General features: G+C 40.2%; 1 protein-coding gene across 1 annotated transcript; it reads left to right on the plus strand.

Moving 5' to 3' along the window:
* Window positions 1-5,402: 5,402 nt before the first annotated feature.
* Window positions 5,403-12,537, plus strand: LOC149803985 (macrophage-expressed gene 1 protein-like). Its single transcript, XM_089953846.1, has 2 exons — window positions 5,403-6,007; window positions 10,279-12,537. The coding sequence occupies exons 1-2, from the start codon at window positions 5,528-5,530 to the stop codon at window positions 12,043-12,045; spliced, it is 2,247 nt and encodes a 748-aa protein (XP_089809972.1). The 5' UTR covers window positions 5,403-5,527; the 3' UTR covers window positions 12,046-12,537.
* Window positions 12,538-13,557: the final 1,020 nt, after the last annotated feature.

The following is a 13,557-nucleotide window of genomic DNA, read 5'->3' on the forward strand; positions in this document are numbered from 1 at the left end:
GTCCCACTTGCATGAAAATGATTTTGGCTCCGTTCAAAGTGACTTTAGGACGCTCGGTGCCTTTTTCCGTATAGTATCTGAGAAGAAACTGTCCATCGTATCCGGAGAAATTGTGAGCCATCGCCGTGGCATAACGATGACAATCTCCGTAACGTTCGATGTCCTCTTGGCTCCACGTCTTGTCGATGGGGTCTAAGACCCATCGAGCGAAATCGGCTAGCGTGTTCGGTCCTCGAAAGATTTTTTCACGTCCTCCAGGAATCTTGCTGCAGTGAGGGCAATGACTGAAGATAGGTTCTTGAATGCACTTTTCGCACGCACGATGAGCCACGCAGAAATTAGGAATGTGAATGCCGGTCTCTTGCATGCATTCGAAATCGAAAAAGATGAAATTGCCTTTCTTCTTGTGACCATCGTCTTTCTCTGGTTGGGGTTGGTATTTTTGCACGTAGCATTCGTGTTCCAAGTCCACGATGTGGTGACAAATGTGACATTTTTTCTTTCCTGAACATACGTGTGCCTTGGCACTGTTGGTACGTATGCCTTGTCAACACGTAGGGCACAATCTCAGGAGTTGACAAGCACATTTCTACTGTGAACCTTGCGTCTTCAGATGTTGTTGGTAACAGGCAGGGCTGACAAACGTGCGCAGACAAGCAGGACAATGGACTGGTTCTTGTCCTTCGCTCAGACAGGGTGGAGAGGCCAAACATCCTGAGCATTTCGATCCACAATGTTTGTGTTGTTCTCGATTGTTATAGCCATAGTCACATTTCTCACAGTAATAAACATATCCCAGGAATCCGGTGATACTGGTAATGGTATCGAAATGGTCATCGTGATAATAGACATGAATGTATTTTCCATCCTTAAAGTCTTTCCCTCAAAACAGCAGAGGCCCACGCATTTCTTGAGGGTGCACTTTCAAGGTGTAGCGTGGAGCTAGGATATCTTGCAATGTTTGCATTTCAGGAATGCCACAGGGTGTGTCTTTGGACAGGCCGACTTGTTGCAACAGGAGTTCTGCTTCACTTCGTTGTTTGGCTCGGTCCGATTGTCGAATAGTTTTCCAGGCTCTTTTCCATTCTGCCGTGTCATTCTTGTTGGCATAGGTTCGTCCCACCACGATAGCCGTGGCTAAACACATGTGGTCTTGAGGGTTGTTAATTCGGACGAGACTCTTTTTGGTGCTGCGAAGGTCGTTCACCAATAAGATGTTTCTGCGGCCAGTCCCTTGAGGAGGAGAGACGTGGGTCATGTCCAGTGTGGCTTTTCCATCGGTGATGTCAAACTGGTCATTGGATTGTTGCACGTGTTGAATCTTGTCCATGACTTTGGAAGCGGTCAATTCTGCAGGGCTGCTAAACTCGATCTAAACAGGGGATTTCAAGCCGTCGTGTTGTATGGAAAGTCTCAAGCGATCGTCTTCTTTGGGTTGACATTGTTGCTTAAGTGTGGTGTGCAAAGAATCCCACACCCCGGTGATGAACCCTTTTGCTTTCTCTAACGGTACTTCGGACTTGAAATCTTTAAACTTCACCGTGTATTTGTAAGCCGTGATTCTAAATTTTCTAGAGGAGCGCTTTTTCGTCTCTCGAATGGAATAGTACTTTTCAGGGTTAACTAAGTGTGGTGAACTTTGTTTAGAGGGTTTGGATTCTGGTTCACTCATGTCCTCTTCAAAATCACTGGCATGAATTTGTGCCAAGACTTCTGCTCTGGTACGAGGCGATAGATCACGTTTCTGCCTCTTACTTTCTTCTTTCTTCTCAAATGAATTGGATCGTTTCATCTTGAGTGAAAAACGTCAAATGACTAAAATTTAAACAGCATGGACTAATTTATAGTCATGGCAGACCAGCGTATATAAAAGGGTGTGTGTCTTGTCCTTTCACTATTCATTTCACTCTCTAACCGAGCACAACGATGGAAGAGACTAGCCAAATCGAACGTTTCGTCAGAGCTTTGCGAGGGGTCATTAGAAAATTTTCTTCAGACCAGCCGACGGACTACTCTCCTTCCTTTCGAGATAAAAGTGGAGCTACTTGCTATATCTGTCAGAAGAAAGGGCATTGGTCTTCAGAGTGTCCAGACCGTCAAAATAGAAAAAATGGGGTTAGAAAAGACAAAAGTCAAGATACCTGTTATTATTGTCAAGAAAAAGGACATTGGTCTCCAGATTACCCTAAGAAACAAGAGGAGCAAGAAGAGAGGGATTCTGGAGAGGAAGAAGAAGAGGAAGAAAGTAGACAGGTGAAGAAAAAGAAACAGGAGAAGAAAAGAAGAAGGGAAGAAAGTGAGGAAGAGGAGGAAAAGACTGTGACGGTGAAGAAATTGAAAAAACAGAGAGAGTAAACAAAGAAACAGAAGAAGTCTATGAACTTTTTAAAGTGCTCTGTTGTGAATTGTGAATTGGATTGTAACTATTGATAAAAGAATAAATTAGGTATAAAAAGGTAAGTGTCTTTGAGTTTTGATTTTAAATAAGAAGCTACACTCACGCACTCATATACACGTACTATAGGGGTAAAATGGGTTTTTTTTGTTTTTGTTGAGTTATTGGCAATTGAAAGTCTATCTCTTTTCGAGAGAAGTGGGTGGCCCTGAAAAGGGCCTTTGGTTTTTGATGTAGGGGTGAGTTTAAGCAATCAACTTTAACTGCCTTAAGCCTTTGCCATGGCCGAGGCCTACTTCTGATGATGATGATTTGGTTGAAATCACTAAGGGTGGTACGGTAGGCTTAGTCACAGGGTTGGCGTGTTTAGCTCGGGAAGGTCGTATTCTCTTCGGTCGTGATAAAGAAGTCTGATACATTTGTTTCAGACTTCTTAACTCCGCTAAAATGTCTAACAGTATCGTGACCGTTTGATTTTCACCCTCTTGTTTCTTTGCTGCTTCTTCTTCTTGTTTTTTTCTTACCTCTTCTTGCTGTTGTTGCTGTAAAAGAAAAGCTTGTTCCGGTTCCTTTTGTCGTTGTATAAATTTCTCCAATTCTTCTTTCTGTCTCTGTCTAAAATTCTCCACGTGCGGTAATGAAGAAGGTGACGAAGGTTCCGGAACAAATTCTTGCGAGGTAAGAAAATCCACAAAATCCCAATTTACCTCTTCTGAAAGTAAGTCCGGGTTCCCTTGGGTGGTCTCCACTGCTGGTGCACCCCAATGAATCGTTTTCTGAGTTTCCGTGATGTTGAATAACTGTCGCATAGATTGACTGCACACAGGCGCTAGCGAATCTATATAGACCACGTGACGTCACAGACTGTTCTCTTCGGATTGGATGCGAGCTGACTGAATTTTGTAACGCGTGTTTGGATGGGTCAATGAACACAATCCGTTTCAATCCATCCTCTACCTATAAATAAGCGCAGTTCACTGCATTGATTTACCTGTTCTCGTCGCTTTAGCATGTGGACTGACGTTGAATCTTCCACCCTTGTGTCAACAATGATGTTCAGGACGGACATATCGATGCATGTCCGATCCGAATGGACAGTTGTCCATAGGACCGCCAGCAACCTATGGATACGTAGGATTTACGTGGAGAGGCAAGGATGCCTCAAAAGAGTCCTGATTTACGGTCCTACAGTGAGACGAAGCCTAAGGACAAGAAGAAGTCACAGATGCCCTTTATGTTAAGGGCATATATAAACCCAAAGGCCCTTTTCAGGGCCACCCACATCTCTCGAAAAGAGATAGACTTTCAATTGCCTACCCCATCTTTTTTTTTTTTTTTTAAATTCCCTGTTCAATTCCCTTTGTCCCTAGACAGTCCCACGATTCATTCCCCATGTTCAATTCCCCTTGAGGCTCAACAGACCCAAAAAATTTTCCCATGTTAAATTCCCCTTGAGGCTAAAGTGACCCAGGTGTTTTCGTAATGTTAAATTTCCCATTGAGGCTAAAGTGACCCAGGGGTGTTTTTAATGCTAATTCCCATTGAGGCTAAAGTGACTCCATTCACTACTGTCCCCGCTAAACTAACCATCATGTTACACTTGTCGGAATAGATCAATCCAGAATTGTAGGCATTGTTTCTTGAGGACATTCCACCAAAATTCAACACGCTGATTTGCCCTGCCGTCTCCACATATAACACTACTGTTACCAGCACGATTGTCTTGATGAATTCTCCTGAGGACAGCATGCATTTTGTGTAAGACGGTATTCTCTACTCCCATGTCAGTGATCACTATTCGAGGGCAACCTTTTCGACACTTAACCGCTTCTATGAAATAATAGGCAGTACTACGTGCCATTCCTCCGCCACTAGCCTGTAACCAAATTATACGTCGGGAAAATCCATCAACGCATCCGTTAATTAATATTCCTTATGGTTTTAGTTTATAATTAGAATCTAAATGCCAGGTGTAGCTGGGCCCATTAATAAAATACATACGGGGTGGAGGGGTGGGGGGGGGCGGGCGGGGCGGCTTTTCCGCATTTCGACCCCTTCAGGATCAATAATTTGCAACAGAACTCCGACACCTTCACGATCGACAACAAGACCCTCAGTAAAACATTTTGTGTACATCCATCTGTATCCATGCAAACAACCAGACTTCTCTATCCGTTTCTGAAGAAATGCGGCGACCTGAATGAGATCTGTCTTATTTCTCTTCCTGTAGAGTCGAATATTCTTCCGTTTTCTTTTCTATGTGCGTCTGCTTATTACAGTCTGATGATTATATGCTAAAAGTTCTAATATATTATTTTGTGAAACATTTAATCTAAAATAGAATCTTAGCAAAGTATCTATGTCCAATATATCCGCCATGTTCTATGAATCAGTCTCGACGTAAGTCCTATGTATCAGAAATTAGTCTCCATCCTATCTCGCAACAGCTCAATACTATCTCGTAATAACGCAATACTATCGTAATAACGCAATATTATTTCGTAATAACGCAATGTTATCTCGTAATAACGCACTACTATCTCGTAATAACACAATGTTATCTCGTAATAACGTACTACTATCTCGTAATAACGCAATACTATCTCGTAATAACGCAATGTTATCTCGTAATAACGCAATACTAGCTCCTAATGACGCGATGTTATCTCGTAATAATGCAATACTATCTCATAAAAACGCTATTTGTTTTTTTTTACTTGGCGCTAATGGGCTTCCGTAGGTATGAGGGATGTATATAGTAGGTATTGTTCGGTTAACAAACTGTAAGGTACAAGTGCTAGTGTGTATATATATATATATATATATATATATATATATATATATATATATATATATATATATATATATATATATATATGTAATGTTGTTTATTAAAATAAACCGTAAACGATTGACACTGTCTGTCTTTGTTATACGAATATAGGTCACACGATACAAGAGGTAACGAGGATTAAATAGGGAATTTTCTATGACTCATTCCCTAGTGTTCATTGTCAAGACGACAGGAAACAAGGAAGTATTTCAACTCTAGTGTGTAGGGGTATTTCCATACTGATACACTTTGTCTTAGTATACCGTCGTTCAAGGACGAGTAGATTTCCAAGTTTGAAAATGGGAATAATTATTGTCATCAGTAGTTTGATGTTGCTACACATCTGCAGGATTGAAGGTGACACTGGAAACTGTAATGGATCCGTCATGCTTCCCGGGGATCCCAGGCTGTGTCTCAGACCCACGGACACTCAGGTTCTCCGGTTTGAAACTCTTCCAGGGGGAGGCTGGGATAACCTGATAAACAAAGAGAGGGGACGCGTTTTAAACGTTAACTACACCCAATGCAAGGTATCCGATGACGGGCTTTATTTAATCCCGGATGGCGTAACAATAGTTCCAGTGAAAAGCAGTGAAGTTGAAACATTTGCGGAGTTGTTTGTTCACTGGGATAACTATACGTCAACATTATCAAGGTCAATCAATGTTGACGCTGGTCTCCAAACATCTCACGTCGGTATAAGTGGTCATTTTTCAGATGAGTTTGAAAGTGTGAAACAGAAACAATACATGGAAAAAGCTTCTACCATCAGGATCCAGGTATGTCATGTGTGTATGTTTATGTGTATCTTAGAGGAGGGAGTGAGAGAGGGAGGGAGGGAGAAAAGAGCATCTTGTTTATCGAAACACCAGTGTGTACTATCAAAAATGCAAACTCATTTTGTCATTTTTCTTCTCAAAAAATTTTCAAAGAGAACTATCGATAGACTTTGCCGAGGTTATGAAACGTCTCTCTTTTTCTTGTTTTTTACCTACCAAAAATTTAAGTATATATAATGTACTGTAAACTCTGTCCTAAAATTTAAATTTTTTCCCTTGTGGGAAAAACGGCAGTGGAAACACATGGTCAAACAATAACATGCTTTTATATCTTCATACACTGCAAAATGCCCACTACCGTTCTTTTTTAAACGACATGAAAAAATTAACAGTGAACAAGGTTAGTTGAATATAGTAGTAGATAATATTTTCACAGCAAAAACCAGGATTGCATGATTTTCTGCGCTACAAAACACACACATTTTCAAACCTCCCTGATGAACTTTTTCAAAATTGTACACTATTCATTGCAGAATTCCTACACCGGAGCTTGCAAACATAAGAACATGAAACATTAAGAAGAAGACAAAGAAGAACAAAACACGGATATTGTCAAGGGCACATGCAGGCATTTTTTGGGGGGTGGGGGGTGGGGGGTGTTGTTGTTGTGGGGTTTAAAGCCATTTTTCAGCACACGATAGGCTATGTATGGCGGCCAGTATTAATGGTGCAGGAAGAACGGGGAAAACCCCGGGAAGAACCACCGACCCACGAGAAGCTACTGGCAAGCTTTCTCACATACCCACATTGGCCGTATCCTAGACTCGAACCCACGTAGACAGAGGTGTGATCCGTAACGGAGAGCGCTTTAGACCACTCGGCCACTCGGGACCCCTTTTTTGTAGTGGTCAGCCATTAAATTTTACGGATGCAGGCCCTAACATGTTTGAAAGGTGAAATGGGGTGGGGGCAAATTCTAAATTGGATGTCCGAGTGGTCTAAAGCGCTTACCTTTACCGATCACTGCCATCTGACCTCTGTCCGCGTAGGTTCGAGTCTCTGGCTCAGCCAATGGGGGTATGTGAGAAAGCATGCCAGTAGCTTCCCGTGGGTCGGTGGTTCTTACCGGGTTCTTCCTCCACCAGTGATACTGGCCGCCTTGTATAGTCTAACATGTGCTGAAAATGGCGTTAAACCCAAAACGAACAATAACAGTTAACTTTAAATTGGACTTTGTTTTGAGGAATACTTAGTTTTAGAGTTCGGGTTAATCTCCCCAGAACAAAACAGATAAGAACAAGAAGTTGGATGGTGGATTGGCATGGATTATGGAGACAAATCGTGTGACATGTACGGAGATATGCTACACACGGTGAAAAGGTGATACTTTAAGATGATTGGTGTAATCAATCTATGTGAAATCGACCATTTTAACTCACATGCAGAAATAAGAGAAATATAAGTTTAAAACAATTCCTGATTTAATTAGATTTGGGTTCAAATCATGAATAGATTAGCTTTGCGTGCAAAAATAGCCATATAAGACACGCATTATGTTGCTTCAAGCCATTTACGATCATAAATGCGCTATTCTCATTTATTCGCATATTCCCTCCCCATCGCATGACCATTCGAACTCTGAGAGGGTTAAGGAGGATAGAATAAAATTGAAGTACTATTTATATACACGAACCTTCTCTATTTATTCCCAACCTTTGGAGTCATTATTGCAAATTCGCGAAAACAAACTTGATTGCATAAACGTGTTAATAAATAGATATATCATCATATCCTATTTTTGTTTTTGTTCTAATTACAATAATTAACATGCAATTTTAAACGAAATACAGGTATTAAGCATACGTTTGTCATTGATTCAGGATTTCTGCACTTGCTGAAATGGTTTATATATGGTAATATCAACTACCTGCTAAACAAGTTTGAGTTACCTGGATCAGACGGTATTTATATGAGGCGCCGTAGCGGACAAAAGCTGGTCTAAATAGAACGTTGCAGTTGAAATTTTAATGTCATATGTCCAGAATTCCAATTTTTTCACATGTTGTATCAAAAATGCTTGTCCTTAAAGTTCCATTTTCTAGGTCGAGATTTTAGATTGTATAGTTTGAATTACACAGCGGTGGTTAAAATTTCAATGTCATAAGTCGAGAATTCCTAATTTACGTATTGGTTCAAAGAGTTTATGTTGAAAGTTCCATTTCATATGTTGAGTATTTAGATTTTATCAGTTGAATTACACAGCGCTGGTTGAAAACTCGATGCCCAATATCCAGTGTTTAGATTGTATCTTCTGAATTGCACGGCGGTTGTTTACATTTCAGTGTCATATATCGAAAGTTTCAATTTAACATGTTGAATCACGTTCATTGTGCTGAAAATTCCTTTTTGTATGTTGAGTTATTAGATTGTATCTGTTGAATTGCACAGCGGTGATCGGACATTTTATTGTTATTTTTATATGGTGAAATGATGTGTTAGTGTTAAAAGTAACATTACACAATGTCCACTTCAACAATTCAAAATAATATCGAGTATTAAGATACATCATTCGTGTATTAAATTATGAGGCACCATTACATTTCATGCATTTACAGTTTGAAAGTTACCATAAACAGGTCGAGAATTACTATGAATTTATTCGCTAGAGGCCGCTGTCGTAAACGGACCGAGTTAATTTTAAACAAGGAGGCTGCTTCTCGTTGCCGTGAAATTCAACAACTGAAATCTAAATACTCACCATATGTAATGGAACTTTCATCACAAACATTTGTATACAGCGTGTGAATTAGGGATTCTCGACATATGATATTGAAATTTCAACCACCGTTGTGTAATTCAAAATATACTCAGTAAAACGTCGACATAGGAAATAGAACTTTAAACCACAACTGTATAATTCAACATAAAAAATCTAAAATCTCGATCTAGAAAATGAAACTTTAAGGACATGCAATTTGATCCAACACGTGATATTGGATTTCTCGACATACGACATCGAAATTTCAACTGCAACTTTCTGATTGGACCAGTTTTTGTCCCCTACGGCGCCTCTTATTATTTATGGTGTCCCTACAAAATGGCTAGGAGTATGACGATATCACGGCCAAAATAATAAATTCGTGGTGCCCTAATAAGACAACACCCACCCTCTTCGATTCTGGGTCACAGACTAAATATTTTAAGTTTTATGTTACACTTTCCCTTTCGCTGTATAACTTGTTCAAGATAAATAAATGAAACACTTTATACTTAGGTATTAAGAAGTGTCGCGTTTGGCCTACCTTCAAAGTCAAGGTCACTGGTCAGTATTTAAGTTTTCTTTCATGATTTGCATTCCGCTATGTAACCTTTAAACCGTTTGCGATAAAGGAATGAAACGTGGGTGTCCTTATCTACCACATCAGGGAACCAATCTTGAAACTCTAGGTCATGCATAAATATTTTCATTATTTTGACATACCTTTCCTTCTTTGCTATAATCTGAGAGGTCAGAATAACAAAGGGATGAAAGTTAGTTTACTTGGTATCATCACTAGAGGGTGTTACTGTAGCACATAGGGTGTTCTATCGTCAAAGTCAAGGTCACGAATTAGTATTGAAGTTTTTCATTACGATTTCCTTTCCACTGTTTAACGTTCGAGCCATTTAAGATAACAAGGAGACTTGGTATTCATATGCATTATTATCATAAGCTATGTCGAATACTACATATATAGGGTGCTGTGTTCAAGACCAACGATGACAGCTGAATATTTTCGTGGGTTTTTTTTCTTTTCTGTTTCCTTTATAACTCAAGAGAAGTTTGACACATAAGTAGGTCACATATTGTTGAATAACGTATTCAGGGCCACATCTTAAATATGAAGGTCGCAGGTTAATATTTTTTTTTATTGTTTCTATATTTTAATTCATTTTGCTGAATGAGATACAAGGATGTGAATTTGTATTTTTGTTTTTCTCACTGGCTTGGCACGTAGCAGACAAAGTTTTGTGTTTATGGTGAAGGTCACAAATTTGGTACCTCTTATGTGTCATTCCATTAATCTAATGCCCTTATTGTTATGCAAAAAGTCAGGCTACATCAGTGTAAACTACTGATAACTTCATCACAGTAGACTTGGGACAAAAATTTACTCATTTTCCTTGTTCAGTTGAACAGCAAAGGGATGCTGCAACAGTACAATGTCCACCACTACTGCACTATTTTAAGGTGTTATTAGCTTTTAAAGTTTCCTTTACTCTATTTTCAGGCCAGATATATCCGGTACACTGCTCTTTCTGAACCTGATACTCTTCTGCATCCTGGATTCAGAGCCAGACTGAAGCGGATTGCGGCACACTTGGAATTGAACCGAACCTCCATGGCGCGCTACGAAAGTCAGCTACTGATTCGAGATTTTGGAACTCATGTTATCAGGAGTGTAGATGTGGGGGCTGCATTGGAACAGTTGGATCAAGTCTACTCTACGTACATCAGTCAGTCTTCCTCAGAGAAGAACTCAATCCTAGCCTCCGCTAGTGCATCATTCTTTAGTGTCTTCAACTTTGGCACTAGCTACGCACAGACAACAAATCAGACAATGATTGAACAGTATATAAGGCAAAGAGCTCACTCTAAAATTCACACGTTTGGAGGCCCGGTACTTAGGCCGAATAACTACTCAATTAATGCCTGGAGCGCAGGTCTGGATGATAACTTAGTAGCAATGGATCGCTCTGGAGATCCAATTTACAACGTCATCACTCCTGACGTTCTAACCGAGATCCCCGAATCCACTGTGTTCGAGATGTATAATTACATCCAGGATGCAGTACAGCTGTATTACGAACACAATACGTATCGCGGGTGCACGAATATGGATTCACCAAACTTCAACTTCCAGGCCAATGTGGATGACGGTACTTGCAAACCGCCTCTTACCAACTACACGTTCGGAGGCATGTACCAGACGTGCTCAAGATCGGGAGACATTGACCTCTGCGTAAAGAGAACGCAAAAGAATCCTATTACGGGAGATTACACTTGTCCGTCTGGTTATGAAGCAGTTCTACTTCAGGAAGGTTCAGATTCTGCTTCCATGAGCAGACACGAGTGCTACAGCTGTTGGTTATTTTTCCAGTGCTGCAACGACAATACTTACTACAGCAATGCACGCTACCAGGCCTATTGGTGTGTTGCTCAGGGACAAGTGCATCAGCAGTCAGGATTTCTATTTGGCGGAGTTTTCACTGACAACACTATTAATCCTCTGACTCAAGAAAAGAGTTGTCCGTCAGAATTCTACTCCCTGCATCTTCTAAGTGACCTTACTGTTTGCGTCAGCGATGATTACGAGCTCGGATACCGCTACTCCATCCCATTTGCAGGTTTTTACAGCTGTAAATCTGGAAACCCACTTGTACTTAACGAAAGAGAATCAAAAGGACTCCAAGCAAATGGCATGCTAACCCTGACGAGATTCATGAGACAATCAGGTGCAGCGTCTTGGCCCCATGAATGCCCAAAGGGATACAGTCAGCATCTGGCCGTGGTGGACAACGGATGCGAGATCAATTATTGTGTCAAGATGGGTGCCTTGTCAGGTATGGGTCTTCCTAAGATCCAACGACCTCCTTTTATGCCATCACCACAGGAAGTGACGCGGAACGAACCTGTTATTCTATCTGCCGATGGAACCACGTGGAAAACCATGAACATCAGCTCGTGGACTGCGATCACGGCTAAGGATTTCAGCAGCCAGGGGATTGTCAAGGAAGGAAAGTCGAAAGGAGAGGAAGAGCCGAAAGGAGACATGAACAACGCTACCGTTGTTATCGTATCTGTTTCAGCTACTCTTTTCTGTGTGTTTGTGGCTACTGCTGTAATTATAAGGTGCAGGAAGTTAAGGTATCGGAAACGAACTCGTCTGTTCAAGCAAGTAGGCAACGAAAATGCGTCACTCATGGGAAGCGAGCCGTTTTTGTACGGCACTTCAGGTGATACGGCAGGACAAACGTCAGTGGAAATCAGCAGCTAAACCTTATCAATGCAGTGTGTGTACAACTACTGACAGTTCTTATTACTGACCATCCTTATTTACACTTTAAATTATATTAGTGCTTTTAGCAAAAAAAAAAAAGTTTAAGTTAAAATTAACACATTGCCAGTAATCTAATAATCTTTACTTTTAATGTTATTGTTATTGACTCACAAAAGAAACACAATCATCATTCGTTTTCAGCACTTCTTCTCCAATCCATTTTCAAAGAAAATCTTACTTGTGTTGCTCTTCTTCTATCTAGGCTTCTTTCACTCAGAACGGACCTTGCTATGCGAGGGCTCCTTGCAATCAACACGGAGCTTGCTATCTGAGTGCTTCTTCCAAGAAACACTGAGTTTGCTAGGTGGACATATTAGTTGGTTAATTGATAAGAAATAACTTTATCGTTGAAAGAGAAGAAAAGCAGAAAAGCTGTCGTTCATTGAGAATGTTATATTTATTAGCATGTTGAATAAAGTTTACATTTCATGTGGTTTTACAAATTGACTTACGAGTGACATTTTGTCATCTTATATCAAGGCAGATCCTTCTTTTTATGTACCGATGCTTTTTTTAGGCATTTAGAAAGATTCAAACTTTTTCAAACTGATAAATGTGTGTACATGTATTATATGAGTAGTAACGGGGGTCACCCTACGTACAATAGGAATGTGCATTATAAGACACCCTGGGTCACTCTACGTACAATGGAAATTTAACATGGCGAAAAATCGTGGGTCACTCTACGTACAAGGGGAATTTAACATGGCAATAAATCGTGGGTCACTCTACGTACAAAGGGAATTTAACATGGGAATAGAGTTTGGGCTTGTTTTAGGGACAAGGGGATTTTTTTTATAAAAAAAGGGGTAGACAATTGAAAGGCTATCTCTTTTCGAGAAATATGGCTGGCCCTGAAAAGGGCCTTTGGTTTTTCTTCTTCTTCTGCTTCTAATTTCTTCTTTTTCTCAACCAACTTCTTATTTTCTCTCCTACACTCTTTCTCTTCTTTTTTTCTCCTCTTCTTTCTTCTCTTCCTCCTCTTCTTTCTTCTTCTCTTCCTCCTCTTCTTTCTTCCTCTTCTCATTTTCTTCTTCTTTTTCAATTTTTTCGTTCCATTTGCGTATTCTTATTCTTTCCTCTTCATCCTCCTTCTCCTCCTTTATCTCTTTCATGACACCACTTATCATATCCTTTACCTTTCTTAAATTATTAATTTCCATCTTTACACGATGGGGACTATAGGAATAGTGGTCTTCAACGAGTCTTATTAACATCTGCTCCATCATTCCTATATTGTCCAAAACGTCTTGCAATGTTTGCATTTTGTCCATTTGGTTCGAAGCCATCTTCTTTGTAGAATGGTTTGAACGACGAATACTGTGAGTTCTTATAGTGAAAGCGCGTACGTGAAGGAAAACATCCCCCTAAAACATAAAATTGATCTTACCTAGATCATGACCCAACAACGCGCGGACGTGAAGGAAAACATCCCCTACTTTCTCATTT

This window comes from Sinohyriopsis cumingii, chromosome 3 (assembly GCF_028554795.1).
Source record: "Sinohyriopsis cumingii isolate HCF-2022 chromosome 3, ASM2855479v2, whole genome shotgun sequence".
Classification (NCBI taxonomy): Eukaryota; Metazoa; Mollusca; class Bivalvia; order Unionida; family Unionidae; genus Sinohyriopsis; species Sinohyriopsis cumingii.

Excerpts from the sequence above, each read along its gene's own strand:
- LOC149803985 (XM_089953846.1), top strand. The coding sequence starts at position 5,528 with ATGGGAATAATTATTGTCATCAGTAGTTTGATGTTGCTACACATCTGC. Across the intron at positions 6,008-10,278 it reads CTTCTACCATCAGGATCCAG|GCCAGATATATCCGGTACAC; the intron begins GTATGTCATGTG and ends CTCTATTTTCAG.